General features: G+C 51.9%; 2 protein-coding genes across 2 annotated transcripts in view; both read left to right on the top strand.

Moving 5' to 3' along the window:
* LOC144721137 (uncharacterized) overlaps window positions 1-2,480 on the top strand; it is a 42,192-nt gene extending 39,712 nt beyond the window's left edge. The window contains exon 7 of the mRNA XM_078598533.1: window positions 1,006-2,480. Within this exon, the coding sequence (XP_078454659.1) occupies window positions 1,006-1,956 (951 nt within the window). The 3' untranslated portion in view covers window positions 1,957-2,480. The remainder of the gene's footprint in view (window positions 1-1,005) is intronic.
* A 135-nt stretch (window positions 2,481-2,615) lies between these two features.
* Window positions 2,616-16,899, top strand: LOC144720972 (rab effector MyRIP-like). The gene is made up of 8 exons (XM_078598198.1): window positions 2,616-3,739; window positions 4,066-4,329; window positions 4,675-4,839; window positions 8,746-8,907; window positions 9,764-9,841; window positions 10,823-10,898; window positions 11,754-11,816; window positions 13,255-16,899. The coding sequence occupies exons 2-7, from the start codon at window positions 4,072-4,074 to the stop codon at window positions 11,798-11,800; spliced, it is 786 nt and encodes a 261-aa protein (XP_078454324.1). The 5' UTR covers window positions 2,616-3,739; window positions 4,066-4,071; the 3' UTR covers window positions 11,801-11,816; window positions 13,255-16,899.
* The last annotated feature ends 1,412 nt before the right edge of the window (window positions 16,900-18,311 follow it).

Below are 18,311 nucleotides of genomic sequence, written 5' to 3'. Positions count from 1 at the left end.
CACGTGGAGCATGCAACCGTGACCCCTGCCGCTAATAGACGGCAACGCCGTCGCTTATGGTAGAGCTCAAATGACCGCGTTGGTGAAATTCGTCGACCAAATCACACCTCGTCACTCTCATCAGCATCAGCATCACCAGCCCATGGTCTTATACACTGCCGGGCGAAGGTCTTCCCAAGCCGTCGCTTTCACTCACGATGCTGCGATGCAACAATCCGCCCAGCACCCGCACACTCCATCTCCTCCGTTGACGTGCTGTCGGGCGCGTTAGATCCTTCAGCTGCCACTCTTGCCACCAGTCTCGACCATTGGTCGCATTCCCTTCTCATGACGTGTCCTCTCCCAGCCCACTTTGTTTGTCTTTGCAGTCAGTTCGATGTCTTCAATCTCCATCTATTCCCTGATCCACGTGTTCATCTTTCTGTCTGTCAGCGTGATTTCAAGTACTGTATACGTCTTTCCATTGTTTGTCAGTGCACTTTTGGACTTGGCACTGATTTAAAACGCTCTTACAAAGCTCTTCCTTACAGTGACACGAACCTCTGATTACCACGTTTGGCTAGGTACGGTGTGAAATACATTCTATATACATATCCTAATTTGAGAGATGGGCTAACAGAGCAAGCTAAATTGCGCAAGTGAGACAAACGGTACAAAGATTAAGCAAACAAATGATTAAATTAAATCATGATTCTGGACCTTGATTCTGAATCATAACTTCTCAAATCACCCGGCCTGGGTGGTGGAGGGACGGTGAATAATTGCATACCTAACGGTTACACCCAGGATTGGCCATGTTACCCGTGACGTCAAGCCTCGCTCGCTCGCTCACAAGCATCTTAGTCACGCTGATAATCGCTTTCCCTCCCTCCCTCTTTCCCTCCCTCCCTCCCTACCTCTTTCCCTCCCTCCCTCCCTCCCTCCCTCCCTCCCTCCCTCCCTCCCTCCCTCCCTCCCTCCCTCCCTCCCTCCCTCCCTCCCTCCCTCCCTCCCTCCCTCCCTCAGCTATTGAATGGTGACGCCGCATTTCCCGGTCACGGTGGGGTCCTCTCTATGCCGAGTAACGATGGCGGTGATGGTGACCCCCCCACATCCCCGGATACGGACAGCCCCCGCCGCTCCGCGCCCGCACGGCGGCGCGACCGTGCATCCCTCGCACCAACCCTCACCTCCGAGCTCGTTCCAGGCCCCGCCAAATCCGCTCACACCTGCGGGGACGTCGGGAACGCCGGGAACGCCGGGGGTGTGCGACGTTCCGTGACCGCAGCCGGCGGTGATGCCAACGGCGAGGACGACCCCCGCTGCTCCGACACGCCGGGCGAGGAGACGGACGAACCGCGTGGTCCCGGAGGCGAAGGGGTCTGCAGGGATGCTAGCCGCTCTTCCTCAACCGCCGACGGACCCCCAGCCGATCCGAGCATCTCCCCCGGCGCCGCCGTGGACCCATCGCCGGCGGTGCCACCGCCCGACGCTGGACCTTCAACGGTTGCCGCCGCGGGAGGGGAAACGATCGGCGTGCGAGATTCTTCGGATGAGCAGCCCGCGTCAGTCGGGCGGAGGGCAGGCGGGGACTCGGGGGAAGAGTCGCCGTGCGGCCATCGCAGTGGCGACTACCCCGTCGACGACGACGATGCCGTTCATGCGACGCTGGGCCTTGGCCACCGTGGAAGAGATCGACGGCCGCGCGCAGACGCGGGTCCGACCGGAGCCGACAGCGACGGCCCCGGCGAATTGCTCGTGCCCGAGCGCGGCGGCGAAGGTCGCGGCGGCCCAGTGGGGTGCGACGCGGGAGAAGCGGCGGGGGTTGGCGACGGGCCACCGACGGCTGCGGAGCGCGGGCCGAGGAGGACTTTGCGTGAGGGCCCAGCGCGGGTGCTTGGGGAAGGCTTGGCGGAAGAGGGTGCCGAGGGCAGCCCGGGGTGCTTGGATCAGGTACGGCGTCTTGTCGTGGGGTGACTCCGGCCCCTGTGGTGTGAGTCGACTTTGGAGTTCCTGTGGATTTTCGCAGTTTAACATCCCCCCCCCCGCACCCCTCAATACAGCACCACCCACTTAAGGCTCAAATTTCCCCCCGCAAAAAATAACACAGATTTTTCTTCATTTTAGAAAATTGCCCTTGACCCACAACTTTTCAAATCTTTTGAATATGTATTTTTTTTAGAAAACTTAAAGATGATTACGGTGGAAATGTTGGTGAGGATTTTTTGACCCAGGTCAAAGGTCATACATTGTATATGGCTCTCATCACTACCACAGGGTCCCTGGTTTTTTGTGGTAAGAATGAGCTGATACGTGTCTATTGACGATGGAAATGGCTTTTTAGTGTTATCGCTGACTGACTCACTCACAAGTAGTGAAAATAAATGTCTTATGTGATAAAATAAAACCACTGCAAGTCCCACAGAACCTCACTTTTGTCATTTGCAATCCAATTGTCGTCGCAAGATTTCAGTAAGTTGAAAATAAATGACTGAAACGCACTGAAAGGACTTGCGTTCGCTTACCATTGTTTACCGTGGCAAATAGAGACTGAACAGAGGCTATATATGTTTTACTTTTTATAAACTTTTACGTATAAAGAAGTGAGACAGTCCAATAAAGCATTTTTTTTGCATGTGAGACCTGGGAATTTTTTTTCAAAATCATATTGTCAAACAAGATTGTGCGCAAGTTAGTAAAAAAAAAGCCCTGAAAGACCCATGCATTCAAAAACTCCACCAACGCGCTGAATTGTGCGATTCGTGTCGTTAAATCTGTTCTCAATAAACTCCTCTGTCACTTCACACCATCGTGGCTTATTCTCCCATGGACCTCACATTTGTTTCATTCCTCTGCTCCATTCCATCCCTGTGTCTAACGTCACTGCCACTCTTGTCACCTGGTTTTATTTTATTTCAAATGTTTCCCCCCGAACGTTGTCACCGTGTCTCCACCCTCCCACTCCCCACCCCGTTGCCATCACTGCCACCACTGCCACCACTGTCACCACTGCCACCACTGACACCATTGTCACCACTGCTACTACTGCCACCATTGCCACCATTGCCACCACTGCCACCACTGACACCACTGACACCATTGTCACCACTGCCACCACTGACACCATTGTCACCACTGCCACCACTGTCACCATTGTCACCACTGACACCACTGACACCACTGACACCATTGTTCACCACTGACACCATTGTCACCACTGACACCACTGCCACCATTGTCACCACTGACACCACTGACACCACTGACACCACTGACACCACTGACACCATTGTTCACCACTGACACCACTGACACCATTGTCACCACTGACACCACTGTCACCACTGACACCACTGACACCACTGACACCACTGACACCACTGACACCATTGTTCACCACTGACACCACTGACACCATTGTCACCACTGACACCACTGCCACCACTGTCACCACTGCCACCACTGCCACCACTGACACCATTGTCACCACTGCCACCACTGACACCATTGTCACCACTGCCACCACTGCCAAAATTTCCACCACTGACACCACTGACACCACTGTCACCACTGCTACCATTTCCACCACTGACACCTTTGCCACCACTGCCACCATCGCCACCATCGCCACGTGTCGGCGCTCTCATCTGTTCTGCGAGCATGCCTGCAGCTGGCGGCGCTGTCCAGTCGCCTGGCGGTGCTGGAGAGCAGTCTGTGCCGCCTGGAGAGTGGACTAGCGCCGTCCCACACGTGGGCCCAGGTACGGAGCACGGGCGAGCTGCCGCCAGGTGCCGTGGTGGCACACGGCACGAAAATTCAGACGAAATGTTGAAGAATCCGTTGATCACGCGGTGCTCGAGCAGTGTGTGTAACGGACATCATCGCAACTTGACCAATCCGCTCTCCATTTCTGTCATCCACTTTCTCCATCCATCACTCTCTTCGCTCTCCCCATCTTCCGCCCTGCTGCTTCCTGTTTTTTCTCCACTCTACTCTCTTCGTTCTCTCTACTCTCTTCATCATCCACCCTCTGTAACCCTCTCATTCCTCCGCTCCCTCTCCATCCTCTGCTCCCTCTGCTGTCAGAGTGGGATGAGGTCCGTGTCGTCTCCGGAGCTGGGCCAGCGTCACGGGGACGCGCCGCGCCCTCTGCGACGGGGCACGGCGCTGAGACACGGGCAGCGGCAGGAGAGGATGTCCACTGGGATCCTCGCCGAGGATGAGGAGGAGGAGGACGAAGAGGAGGGGGAGGACCAGGGGGAGGATGAGACAGCCGGTGATTCGGACTCCACCACCGCCGCCACAGATGAGGGTGATGCAGAGGAGGAGGTCGAGGCGGAGATGCGGAAGGTGTGGCACTCAGCACTCTTGGCTCATTCATGTTGATAATCTGCATCGGAATCCAGGAAATATTGTGTTGACGATCTCAGCCTGGGGGTTGCAGGAGGGCAAATCAAAACGTGTCTTGCAGCTACAGAAATGGCAACAATTAAAAAATGATCTTCAATTCTGAATGGCTTTGGCTGGCCCTACGCGCCCCCACCCCACCCCTCCCCCGACAATGCTTCGCGGTGGAAGGCTTGAGTTTGTTTCCCCTCCGCTCCTCTCCCTCCCCCTCCCTCCCTCCCAATGTCTCCGTTCCCCTCCGCGCGTGACGCTGTGGCCCTGCCGCTGTGGTGACCTGCTTCCGCTTAGAGGTACACGGCTGCCTCCCTGCGCAGCCTCACGACCCACGCGCTGCGCCTCATCGCCGACGCCCAGCGGCTGCTCTCCCGGCCGGGCGCCGGCGATGTCGGCCCCGCGCCGTCGCGACGCGCGGCCAGGGCGCTCGACCAGAGGCTGTCCGAGCTGGAGGAGAACGTAAGGGCCGTTGTTCGTCGCGGTCATCCATCCCCCTGTCATCGTCGATCATCGCGATAATGTTGATGCTGAAAAATTTACTCGATTGGGATTCCACGTGGCATTCGGCAAAAAAAAAATTTCTTGGCAGAACGCTACTGAAAAAGACAATTGGGATATCAATGAGGATTTTCTGGGTACGCACGCTGAACGATGATTAAAATCTTATGATTAAAATATTCTAATGCACAATATTATAAGAAAATGCCTACGTGTTATTAAAAGGTAAAGATGCAGCCCTGCAAGTACCTGCTAACGCCACAGCCGGCAGAATGACATCCGCCAGACGATATTCGTCGCCTATTCTTCCTCATTGGACGGACGTTTTGGAAGTGGTGGTATTACCCACACTTTACCCCAACACACAGTTGATCTGCCGATAGACTGGGTGGTGAACTTGCTGGGTTGAGAGATAAGTGACAGATGAGGAGGGATTTAAGAAGCTTGTGCCATTGTTTCAACCGCCACGCCTGGAGGTCGAACCGGCGACTGCCGGATGGCAAGTCCAGTGTGCCAACCGTAACCGCGTGGCAGCATCGTCTTTACGCGTATAATTAAGGCATTGAATGTACATATCGTGTGCGATTCAGATGTATTTTTCTTGATGCGTACATTTCCAGCAAGTAGGTTGATTGCTACGCTTGGTACGGGGGTCTCGTCATCCCTGGAACGGCTCCTGTTACACGACCTGCCCCGATAGCGGTGTTTAGAGGCCGTGCCACTGTGTGGGTCAAACACGATACCACACGGCCAAGTGGCGGTTATCTAACGTGTCCGAATATGGCCGTGTCAAGGGATCTTGCGACGATGCCGTACGAAAAGAGACACGCATGTAATTACATGGTCGGAGCACTGCTCGTCGTATAAACCGTAGATATATGAAAAAACATAAAACATCGATCGTTATGTAAAAACCCCAAAAAGCTTCGCGATGAAAAGTAGAGATTAACAAAAAGGATGAAAATGCCAAACAATCCGGAAAATAACACAAAAGCAAAGTTAAAGTGCCCGAGACAAAAACGTCTGAAAATATTCCGACACTCCATAAGAGCAGTCACAGCAGCAATCTCACAAAGAGCCAACCACTCGAAGTGCAAGCGTCCTCGACGGAAACGTAACCAGTGGAGATTTTGTTGTTGTTAAATGGGTGCGTTAATATATATTTTTAAAAAACAAGCATAGTTAAGATTCAGACAAAACTACCGCTCTTCACAGGATTACGGAAAAGTTGCCAGGCCAATGGAGTCGCTGTGGAAATCAACAGAGAACCAGGGCCAATGCTGAAACAAATTGAATTGAGCCCTTTGGCGACTGTTTGTACCGAATTTTAATACGGCACTGTCTCAATTATGGCATGAAGTGTGATGAGCAAAGCAAAATCCACGTGAATTCGCTTGGAAATGTAAAGATATGACGGAGGGACACAACTGAATGTGTCTACCTGGGGCAGTGAACACTGTCGCTGGACCGAGATCAATGCGATGGATTAAATACGCCGACGAGATCAGGCTGGATTTATTTTTCGAACACGGAACTGACAATGAAATGCGATGTACCCAAGTGCCGAATTAAGACAGTTTTGATCGGTGCGTAATCACCTGCCATGACGTTGTTGACCTGAATAGAGAAAAGGGAACAGAAGGGCGGAGAGGTCTGAGCTTGGAGTCCACTGAGAGAGGGAGAGAAACGCATGGATTAGAGACCATGCATTCGTTTCAGAGACACGGGATGATCACTCGATAGTCTAGACCAGTGGTTCTTAACTTTTACTGGTTCTCAGACAGGGCGTCTCGCGCCCCCCAGGGGGTGCGTGCACCTCAGGTTAAGAACAAACTGGTCTGGACTAATGTATGTATGTTTTACTTATTTCTAATGACAGAGCCTCAGCCAAAATAATTGAATGGGCCCAAAAGTACGTCCATTGCGGAGATGGAGCAATGAAATGGGATCACGTGCAGGGGTTAGATGGATAATTGCAGGACTGCGAGGGAGATTGCGATGAACTGGGGGGACTTTCATCCAGCAGTAGCTAAGATCGCAGCCGATGGTGATGATTGTATTGAAGATGGCAAATGATCAATTGTTAATTAATTTGAAACAGTTGACTGCAATATACTGTATCCTTAGAGGATATAAATGTTCACATCTTTTTTTTTTACATTTTCTGTTACATTTTCTTTTCAATGCCGATGTCGACTCAAGTGTGTGTGTATTGTATTTGATCACTGTATATCATTTGCATAAGTTGTGTCAGGGTGACACATCACAGCTCGTTTTGAACATGACAGTGACGTGTCATTTTTTTTGTTCTGCCCGTCGCTTCCAGTTATCCGTCACGCCTCAGTGTCGCGCGGCTGACCCAGCGCTCTCCGCTCTCCGTTTGCAATAAGTAATATTTAAAACAACTTTTTTCAAAACACGCTTTTATGAAATGTGCTAGTAATCGAAGAACTCCACGACTCCAGGAAATGGCCCCGAAGCTTGCCATAACGTATGGGACCGTGGTCAATTACAGCCAACGTGAGTTTACCGTGGACATTCAGAACTAAGCCGAAACATAAGATATAAAAAATATTTCTGAAATTTTTTTTTTTTTTTAATGATAGAATATAGTATTGTCATCAGTATGACATACGTATGCCAAGTTTGCAGTCGATACGACATTGGGAAGTGGGTTAAAATTGAGTTACAATATTTGAGGATACAACAGCAATAACAGACAGTGAGTTAAATGAAAGTGTGTAAAATAAAAATAAAAGTTTCCAACGAAACCGTGGGGTCGATACAAACAACGAAACGAAGTGCTCGCTGTGCTTTCAGCAGAACCATCTGGCGGCAAGGGTTGGTGGATCACGTGCCGATTTGTGAACCTCCCAAAAACCATTGGGGTTGTGAGGGGTGCCAAACCATTGCAGTACAGCGAGTCGGATTCATTATCCCATCTGTGCGGACCTTTTCAGTTGCTATCCTCACACGTGTAGGGTTTTTTTGTTGTTGTCGTCATGGATTACGCCGCTTTCAGCCAACGTACAAAAAAATTAGCCTCACATGTTACTCTGTGAGGCTTTTCCTATATTCAAGTCTTATTATTGGAAGTAAAGCAGATGCACATAGGTTAACAAACTACACCCGGGGACTAATCCTGGTCGGTGACCATAAAAAAACATATCTTTGCACCCGTCACACCACATCCATCATTCCTCCTCACTGTAGCTGCTACATGTATATACGCATGTATGTTGAACTTCTTTTGCACCGTACGTAGATAACCGTACTAATCGGAGGTGCGGGTGAAGGGCAACAAACTAAACACAAAAATCCGATCTAAAGAAATGAGTTTTCAATCTAGATGATTTGAAAGTGCATAGCTCCAGTGGTTTCCTAATATCGGAAGGAAGAGCGTTCCAGACGGCCGCAGAAGCGCATCTAAAAGCGCCACGCGACGCGGTGACCGCCGTCTTTGTTCGATGGCCACCAGCCAAAATCCGCCGCTGCTGCTGCGAGGATCGCCGGAATTCGCGTGATGGTTCATGCCCCTTGACGAAATCAGCAAGGTGTTTTTGCTCATTTGTGGCAAGCACTTTGTGTGTGTGTGTGTGCGTGCGATGAGCGCGACTTTATTATAACGTATTAGTTCGGCAGTCGTCACGTGCCCACCTACTCCATTCCGCCAGCAAACCCGCAAAAATCTATGCATCTCCCGCGTCTGTCGCGCGCAACGAGCGCGATAGAATAGACCGCGGGCCCCGGGCCGCCCAGACCTAGCGGCAGGTCATCACGCGAGAGAGCCCTGTCGCGGACGTGACCGTGACCCCCCCCCCCTTCCCCCCACTCGACGGGCCCCGTGGCCGGCCCGCGTGCCCGCAGGTGTACGTGGGCGCGGGCCAGGCCTTCGAGCTGGAGGAGGAGCTGCGGCACCTGGAGGAGCGGGCGCGCGGGATCCACGCGGCGACCACGGAGCGCGAGCTCGCGTGGCTCGAGGATCGCGTCGCCACCGCCTCGGCGCAGGTGCAGGGCGCCGAGGGACAGGTGAGAGGGGGTGGGGTGGGGTGCTACAGACGCCCAGTAGAAACGTCCGGACGACTATGGAGGAAACCTCCAACCGGGCTTGGTTATGTTTTTTTCTTTCTCTCCAAGTTCCACGATTGTTCATGCGCGCGATTTCAGCCACGTTTTTACATTTGCATTGCGGGTGCGTTGCAGCGGGTGAAGTTGGCGGGTGCGTTGTGTGGTGGTGCGGAAATATGGCGCAGCCTCTTGGGTGCGGTGTGTGCCTGTGGGTGCCTGTGGCACAGCCATCGCGTGTGCAGGCGGTGCAACTGCACAGGGGTCCGTGGGCCAGAGGGGGCTAGGCATCAGGCTACGAAGTGGGGGTTAGGGGAGGGGGGAATTGAACATCCTTCCTTCTCTCCTTCCGCCTACCCCTCCTCCCACTCCTCCGCTCTCCTCTCACCTCCGCTCAGCATCACGCACGCATGTCCCCGGCCGCCTTTGTCTCCCTAGTGGCGATGTTTACACACACCACCAGGTACTTGACCTAGGGGAGGCCCAGGACCGGTTCAGATAATCGTCACTGGTGTTGGCTGTGAGTGGAAATCGAGCTCGGGTCGCCGGGTTGTCGTAGCGCAGCGCGCCAACCGCTACAACAACTCGCTCCCCCATGTTCATATACTCAAACGGATATTTTTTTGCTTTTTGTTATTCGGGTCGATTCGATGGGACGTACATTGCTCGTTAGCAAAACACCGCCGCCGCGTTCACGCGTAGCGCGCTCGTGGTTGCCGTCCGTGCGTCGTCGTCGCGGATGAACGTTCGCCGACCCTGACGGCGGCTGCGTCTGTCGCTGCTCCGCCTGCCCTGTTCGCTTGTCCCCTCCGAGGAGCAGATCTCTGACATCGAGCAGTCCGTCTCCTGCCTGGGCGTCTGCCTGCCAGCCGGCCCCATAGCGAGACGCGAGCCGCAGGTCAGGCAGCAGGGTCAGACTGACGTCGAATTTCATCGTCATCATCGCCACCGTCATCATCACCGTTATCATCGTCACCGCCATCATCGTCACCACCGTCATCACCGTTATGATCGTCACCATCATCACCGTTATTATCGTCACCGCCATCATCACCACCGTCACCATCATCATCACCGTTATCATCATTATCATCGTCACCATCATCACCGTTATCATCGTCACCATCATCACCGTTATCATCGTCACCCGCCATCATCGCCACAGTCATCATCATCGTCATCATCGTCACCATCATCATCACCACCGTCATCGTCACCGTCATCATCGTCATCATCACCATCATTGGCATTATCATACTAATGATCATTGCACCCTTGCCTGTGCCTTATTCATCATCATCCATACATGATCATAACCACCCTATCAAATTTCCATCCATAAATCATAATCTTAGGCATCATCCACAAGACAGCCATCATCACATTAATCATAATCCATCAATCATCTGTCAGTCGCCATCATAGGCCACGAATCATCATCATGCAAACCTTTCAACAATCACGAGATTTCTCAAAGAGCGGGAGTGTGGCGGTGATGTGCGGTGACACAAACGCCACGAGGCGGTGACGCCTACTTCACTACGCACGTGGCGGCAGTGCTATTTTCGTACTGTGGTCATTAAGTTTAACACGTAGGCTTTTGCCTGATGAAGCTAGTTGTAATTACTGGCGAAACGTCGTACTCAGATTGTAAATGTTGTGGCTTGGCTCTCCAACACACCGGTGTGCTGTACTAGTGACGAATTGGCCACGTTCTGTTTACGTGACAACCCTTACGAGTTGGCTGCGTCGGGTGGTGGCAGGTTTTAACGACACATTTATATATTTGCGCGATCTAACCCAAACCCCCCCCCCCCCTCTATTATGGACGTTGTCATTGACGTCCACCTATTGCGGTGCCCACGACAATATGCCACAGGCCGCACTCACGGAGTCACCAAAGCCACGAAGCCGGAAGCTGCCAGCGCCGCCGGGGAGTGACAGCTACTTGCAAGGTGCGTGCTGTGATTGTGTGCCCTGTGGAGACTTTCAACTTCCCACCCGGGGGAGGGAGGAAGGGTGGGAGGGGGCGGCTAGATTGTCATTTATTTGGAGACTGATCGATCGGTCTAGCGATTTAGAGGAGCAATGTGGAACGATGGCCAGGTGTTACCGTCTTTGCCCGGATAGATACCAGGAGGTTCTGTGGAGGAGATTCATGGAAGAGGTTCATGAAGGACACTGCTGGTGGAGTTGGAGGCAGTCGCAACAATGGAGGGCAGAGGAGTGACGCTCGCAATAATGAGCGGAGTCCCGGGCGCATGAAACGCAGAGAGTTGGCACAGTGGAGAGCACAGTTGGTGCATCTCCCAGCCATCTCAGTCAGTCAACCCATTTCACCTAAGTCTGTCCCGTGACCTCCTGCTAGCGAGCCTTCGGCACGTCACGTGACGTTAAAGTGCACCTGGCATGGCACAAGCGCCGTGGTGACGTTACCACCACTTAGTGGTGAACAGCGGTTGTTGTTGTTAGAGTGCGACTGGGCTGATGTCGGATTGGTTTGTCCGTTGGCTTTTGTGAAATTTCGGTTCAAAATCCGCTCAGCCAAATCAAATAACGAATCCTTTTTCGACGTCCCATCGACGTGCACGCTCCGACCCACTTGTTACGGCGTCCCGAGAATGCGATCGCGCGTTGGGAGCGCCTTCTATACTCAAATCGTGCATCGTCGTGCCTCGGGATCGATTTCAAGCGCCGTCGCCAAACTGAAACCCGTGGGGTGAATGACGCTCGAGGCCGTCGTGATGATCCATTTCCTTGCTACTTTCCGCTGTCTCGGTTCGGTGGCGCTGCCGCTGCGATCTCCCCAGCGGACTGGATGAGGGAGCTGTCCGAGGAGCCCTCGGAGTTCGCTTGAGCCCATGGGCGACGTGGTGAGTGACATCAACGTCATCTTCATCATGAACTTATGAACATAAACTATAAACTATTTTTTTTATGTACATAGCTCTTTTTCAGGAGCGACCTGGTCCCAAATGATAGCTCGACGACGTGGCTTATCGTGTGGAAACTTCAAAGCAGCCAAATATTCTTAAATGTATTTTTTTTCTAAATGTGGAGGGAGAAACCGGAAGACGCGGAGAAAAATCAAACGCGACCACTTGGAGAGAGACATGCAAACTCCAAATATACAGCAGTCATCAGGGTCAGGATCGAAACCACGACCTCCTGCATACCAGGCGAGGTAATTAACGCCTTGCCACCGTGGCGCCATCGTCGTCATCATTAAATTGTTGACGAACAACAATGTGTGTGTGGTCACTAGCCCTACCCTAAGCAACTGACACAGCGTTATACCCACATGCCGAGTCTGGTAAGCCATTCAATCCTCACAACCAACATTTTGTAGAAATGAGTTACGACGTTTCATTTGAAACTCCCGTCAAATATTATTCAGACAAGATCCGGAAAGTCAAGATTAACGAATCCACTTCCTGTTCTCTCACTTACCGGTGGGCTGAAGCGACGATTGTTTGGCACGTTAAACGCGATTTGCTGCCCACCGAACGGAGATGGTCATGGCATTGCATTGCTTTTAGCTGTGCCTCTGCAACTGTCTGGAACACTTTTCCTTCTGACATTAGATTGCCCACTGGAACTGTGCACGTGTCAATATGAATTTAAAACTCGTTTATTTAAGACTGCTTTTCGCATATAGTCTGCCGTCCCTCCCACGCATCCCCGACTGGCGCGGATGGCTCCATAAAATGTTGAAGACGTTCAACATGCATACAATAGAGCACGTGGCAACTCACTTGTTTGGCTGTGTTGTATGTATGTTGAACCTTTTTCGCATCGTACGTTTTCAACCGTGCTCATCGGAGGTAGAGAGGGTTCTTACTGACACAGATGTCGTCAGATCATTTCCCGCACCTCCGATTAACACGGTTGGCTACGTACGGTGCGAAAGAAGTTCAACATGCGTACGTACCTACATTACATTTTGCAGCCGAACAAAACTTTCGATTATGCATGAAATTTTAAAATTATGTAACGACAACAACAGCGCAGAATCAGTGTGTGACCTCGATGAGAGCTTATGCTCATTTTGCCAGACACCAAGTGAAATTTCTTTTCAGCGAAGCAGCCGTACACTCCGTCACAAAGAAAACATCTGAAACAAAAACTTCCCTTTTTGCTCGCGTTCAACGAAACTTCACCTCGTCACGATGGCACTTACGAGAGGGGGGGGAGGGAGGGAGTGATTTGTGACTGGGGGGCGGCGGGCGGGGGGGGGCTGGTGAATGTGTTTTGTTAATGTGTGCGTGGAAGTCCCTGTGCTGTGTCCGTGCATTTTATTTGCTTTCCTAGGATGGTCGCCGTGTCGGGGCTGCTTGGAACTCCGCGAGTTATCCACCGCTGCCGCCGCTGCTGCTGCTCTCGAGTGCCTTAATGAAGCTGGAGCACCAGGCTCTCTCCCACCGAACCCCTCCGTGCGTGCGTCACTCTTGTCGGCCCTTTGTTCCCCGGGCACCAACCCACAAACCTGCACGGGGAGGCCACTCGACAAACCTTGCAGGCCACTCGCAAAGCGTGCAGGCCACTCGCAAAGCGTGCAGGCCCACCCAAAACGAGGCTCTGTCTTTCTTGCGTGCCCTTTACCGACGGCGGCGTTTGTTTTTTTGCGTTTCTTCCCTTTGCGGCCGTGCTGCCACGGCTCTCTCTGGCCGCGTTGTTTGGCGTGAGGTCCGACGACGAAGCTCCCGGGATGCGGAGTGAAACGTTGGACGTCGCCCGCATCGACCTGGAGAGACGTAGACGCGGACCGAGTGGTGTGTTATCGTACGAGTCGTGTCTGTGTCATGTCTCTCCCACCCCCATCCCTTACATGTCTTGTGCTGTGGCCGGTTGTAATTCTATTAAGTGAAGCAGAGAAGGGTGGGTTTTTTTTTTTGTTTTGCCGGTGCTTGGCGATCTTCAATGAACCCGCACGCCCGCACCTCCGATTGGCACGGTTGGCTTCGTACGATGTGAAAGACGTTCAACGTACACGCATATGCACGTGCAGGGCAGTGGCCTACTAGCGTGGCACCACACTTGACAGACAGCTAATGGGATGGATGGGGAGGCACGCAGGGCCGAGTTACGAAGGTCGTCGCGAGTTGCTGTGCGCTCTCTATGCCACTGCACCTCGCCATCGTTTCCTTCCTCGTGCCAAGATCTCACAGCAGTTGCACACGCGACGAATCGGCCGTCCGAGGTCTGCTCCTCTCCACACTGTCATCCCGCTCGAGAGAGCGGCCACCAAGGATGAGGACACCCACTCCACAACCGGTGACCAAACGATCGAACGCATCATAAACTCCCCCGCCGTCCATTACGAGCGTTTCGAGTAGCTCCGAGTGGCGTACACTCACTATGCCTGCACACTCAACATCTCCTGAAGCCACTCGATGGATTTCAAATTGGGAAATCGATTTGAGTTCGCTCCTCGAACCGCATCCAGATAACAAAGAACCCGGGCTTCATACGTCTGTTCGCGTTACGGAGGTCCGCACGCCTGATGTTCGAGGTGTACCTTATTGCGCAGCAGTTTCCATCCCGACACGGTCCACTCCGCTCCGTACCGCCGCGCGTCTCTGCTTGCTGAGCCCCCCCCGCCCGCCCCTGGTAAGAGCCCCGTGCTCACGTCACGTGCCCTTACATCTCCTCTCCCGAACAATCGGCGCTCTCGGCCTTACCGTGCTGCCAGCCCCGGTCCCGAGGTGCCCCCTCGGATTTCCAGTGTTGGGAGCTCCTAGCCTGGGACCCTTCAGCCGGTTTACTTTCTCGTGAGTGGCCAGCTTCTCGGCCCGGCTGCCACTGGGACCCTCGGCCATGGCTTCGTCACATCCCGAATAAACGAGTGCAACACTTTCCTCCACGGTCTCCCCAAATCCCTCCTCTCCAAGCCTGAAGACAAAAACAAAAAGATGCCACCGCCAGACTCAAGGGTCTCGAGTGTTTTTTTTTTCTTAAGCACGTGAGAAGTTCATGTACTAGGTATAGTCCTGTGAGCCATTCGGCTCTTGAATCGGGTGCAACCGCAACAAACAAAAAATAAAAACATGAGCAAAAAAACATCTTAAAGTGAATATGTGACTGAGTGCAAACAGAAAATCCAAGAAAAGACAGCAAAATATTGCAGAAAAAACACCGTACACCAACGCTGTGTGCAAAAATCCCAGTGGGATGCAAGTCAAACAACAACCACAAGACAACTTAGATTAAGGCCATCAGTCTAACTCTGTACTACAACAAACAAACATGGCTAAACCAATACACTTTTCGAAATCACCAAAATAAAGCCAGAAGTCAAGAGACCAGCAGCATTAGCCTCGTTTGAAAGAGTGACCGGGGGGGCATTCGTCTGCCAGTATGGGGCCGACGGTTGCAATGTATGGTTCCAATAAAAAATACCCCTTCCGCACCCGTACACCAGACCCGCATCACCCATGGACCACTGGCTCCCACTACAATCTCGCCTGAACTTGGGAGGTCGCGCCCTCCTGCCTTCAAGATCCTCCATGGGTTCACCACCGCGGCCACCCAGTAGCCCGTCGCTTCTCTCCTCCGCTCCCGACACTCCTCTCCACTGCAGGAGCCAAGCAAGGCTTCATGTCGAGAGTCAAACCTTTACTGAGTGGGAGGTCGCCCGGTCGCTCGTGCTGCCCCCTAATCCTGGAACGTCCTCCCCCTCCGATGTTCTGTGCTGCTGACGCCCTGGCCCTGTTCTAGCCCAGAATCAAGACCGCCCCCCCTCCCCTCCGCCTATGACCGTCTCCTTCTCCCCATCGAGTGAATATGCCCACAGTTTCTGTAGAGGGGATTGGGAATGCGGTTGCATTGTTTTAGAGGACACTTTTCAAAAGTCTGCAATTCCCGTGTGTCGGCCAGCGTGTGTTTATTTGCTCCTGGGTGTGATGGACACTGGGGCGTGTAAGTCGGCGCTTCTTGATGTTCTGTGTGCGTATCTGCAGTGGCACGTGTAATGTTTATTGAGCAGTCTCACAGAGGCTGCTGTCACGTGTGCTGGACCGACCAATGAACAATGCTTTTTGTGTTTAGTTTCTTGTCCTTCCTCCGCACCTCCAATTTGCACGGTTGGCTACGTACGGTGCGAAAGAAGTTATGCACACGTACGCACAACACGGAGCGATGCATATTTTTGTAGGGACCATTTGTCCCCGATGCAGCCCTCGCTTAGCACTCAATCCCCCATACATGGGCATTACAGAATATGTTCGGTTGTGATTGGTAACGTGATATGTAAAAAAACAAAATGTTATAATTGAAAGCGAATCGATGTTTGTTCTTGCCCCGTGAGCACGAGCGCGCGACGTGCATCACAGACGGGCGACGGAACCGATCGGGCGAGTGAGTGCCCCCCGGTGACCCACCCCCACCCCCCCTAAACGATTCCGATGTCTCCTCCCTGCTTTGTGACCTCCGATTGCGTTCGACGACTCATTCGCGGGTGGAGATTTTAATGGCAGCACGTGGCTCTCTGCCGAGAGCCCTCTCAGCTCGGCTAGCTCGCTCGGGATTGAGAGCGGGGGGGAGGGAGTGACAATAAATGGGCATGCGTGGTCGCCCACCTGACCCGCCTCTGATGTGCAAACCGAAGCCGTAAATGGGTTTCAATTGGTCCAAATCGTTAAGTTAATTACGATGAGATCAATTGCCCTTCCCCACCGTGGGCCTCTCGTTCACATTCAGATTATGAGCGAGCGCACGCATGAAGATTATTTCAGAGTTCAATACTCTGGCAAGTCCTGGAGCTTTGTCGAAAAAAAAACATTGTTGGGGGGGGGGGAAGGGCTTTTGTTTGATTTATTTTTAAAGCAGGTGTATATTTTAAAAAAAGTGGCAGGCTCTACTGCCCGTAACAATGACATCGAGTTTCATTTTAAACGTGTATAAATATACGGTATGCAAAACATTATGAATAAATCTTGCGGGACTTGTGATATTTAATGAGATTTCTCATCCGTTCTTGTCGCACGTGCATAATATCCCACGACGTTTTTGAGCGATGTCAGTGATTATTAAGGTTACTGGAACATGTATACGGGACCGGCCGTCACATTTTATATATATATATATTTTTTACTTTCAAAACGAGGGGGAGCGGTGGTTCTGCGGTTAGCATGCTGCTCTATAGAGCGACGCAATCCGAGTTTAATTCGGTTAACATGAGTGGCGAGTGTCATCTCATCCAATCATGTGCCTCATTGTCCCACCGATGATGTCGTTTGCGCAAACAAACCCCCCTGTTCTCATGTCGTGGTTATACAGTACTATAATGTTAAACATGTATTTCTTTCATACTCTTTGGTTCTTTCGGTAAAGTCACGTAGATATAAAATAAATCACGACGTTTCGGGCGCAACACAAGCGTCCGTCATTAGGTGGCCGCCTGTGTTGCGCCCAAAACGTTGTGATTTTTATTTTTCTACGTGACTTTACCGACAGAACCAAAGAGTATGGATTCCTGCAGTCACGAAAGCTTCAAATCAATGTATTTCTTTCATTCAAAAAGTTGCAGCTGTGACGAAGCTAAATCGATACGAACACATCTACTTCACTCGGACTTTCAAACACGAATTCGCAATTTCCCCTGACACAACTATCGGTGAGCATTTTGACACAACTTGCTCTTAACAAAGGGGATTGAAGTTTTTGAGGACCACCTGCTTGGATGTTTTTTTTTCCTGCAGCACCACAGGAGGCGATTGTTGAAGTCAACTTCTGCTGGTGGGAGAATTGTATTTTTTATGAACCCACAGAAGAGCATTCCGTCTGGTGGCCTTGATGTGCGGAGACTGGACCTCGTGGTCTTTCTCAGCGTGGGTTTGAGATTCCCATGGTGAGAACGAGTGGTTCTTTCAAGAGGGGTTTGCTCCAAAAGTGCAGTTCCCCCTACGCCCTCCCCCCACATAGAACTGTAGCTGGAAGAAGACGCTTTGCTTACAAACGTATAGCCCTGTGGATTTGAAGAATTGTTTTAGCCGTTGATGTTTTTTGCAATGAGAAGTGGATCTGTTGTCGATACCCAGGAGAGAATGGGAGAACTGGAGAGCAGAGGTCCCCTCCGACTCTATGGGCGGGAGGGCCAAGTGGATGGTGTCGCGCAATGCCACTTCTCCCAAAATGCCTACGGCCAAATAACCTTGAACACAATTTTATATCATCATATCTCAGAAGCTAAGCAGGTTTTTTTCTTTCTTTTCTGAGTGTGGCTCGTATTTGTAAGGGAGATTGCCGGCGAATATTGGGCGATGTTGGTTTTGAAATGCAAAGTGGCCAAGAGATTGTAAAATGGTACGGGATTATTGAATCCGTCTGTGCGGAGTTTTGTCTGTTAAGCATTCACATTCATGATAATT

This window comes from Lampetra planeri, chromosome 10 (assembly GCF_965212315.1).
Source record: "Lampetra planeri chromosome 10, kcLamPlan1.2.h2, whole genome shotgun sequence".
Classification (NCBI taxonomy): domain Eukaryota; kingdom Metazoa; phylum Chordata; class Hyperoartia; order Petromyzontiformes; family Petromyzontidae; genus Lampetra; species Lampetra planeri.
This window is presented reverse-complemented; position numbering and strand designations above follow the sequence as displayed.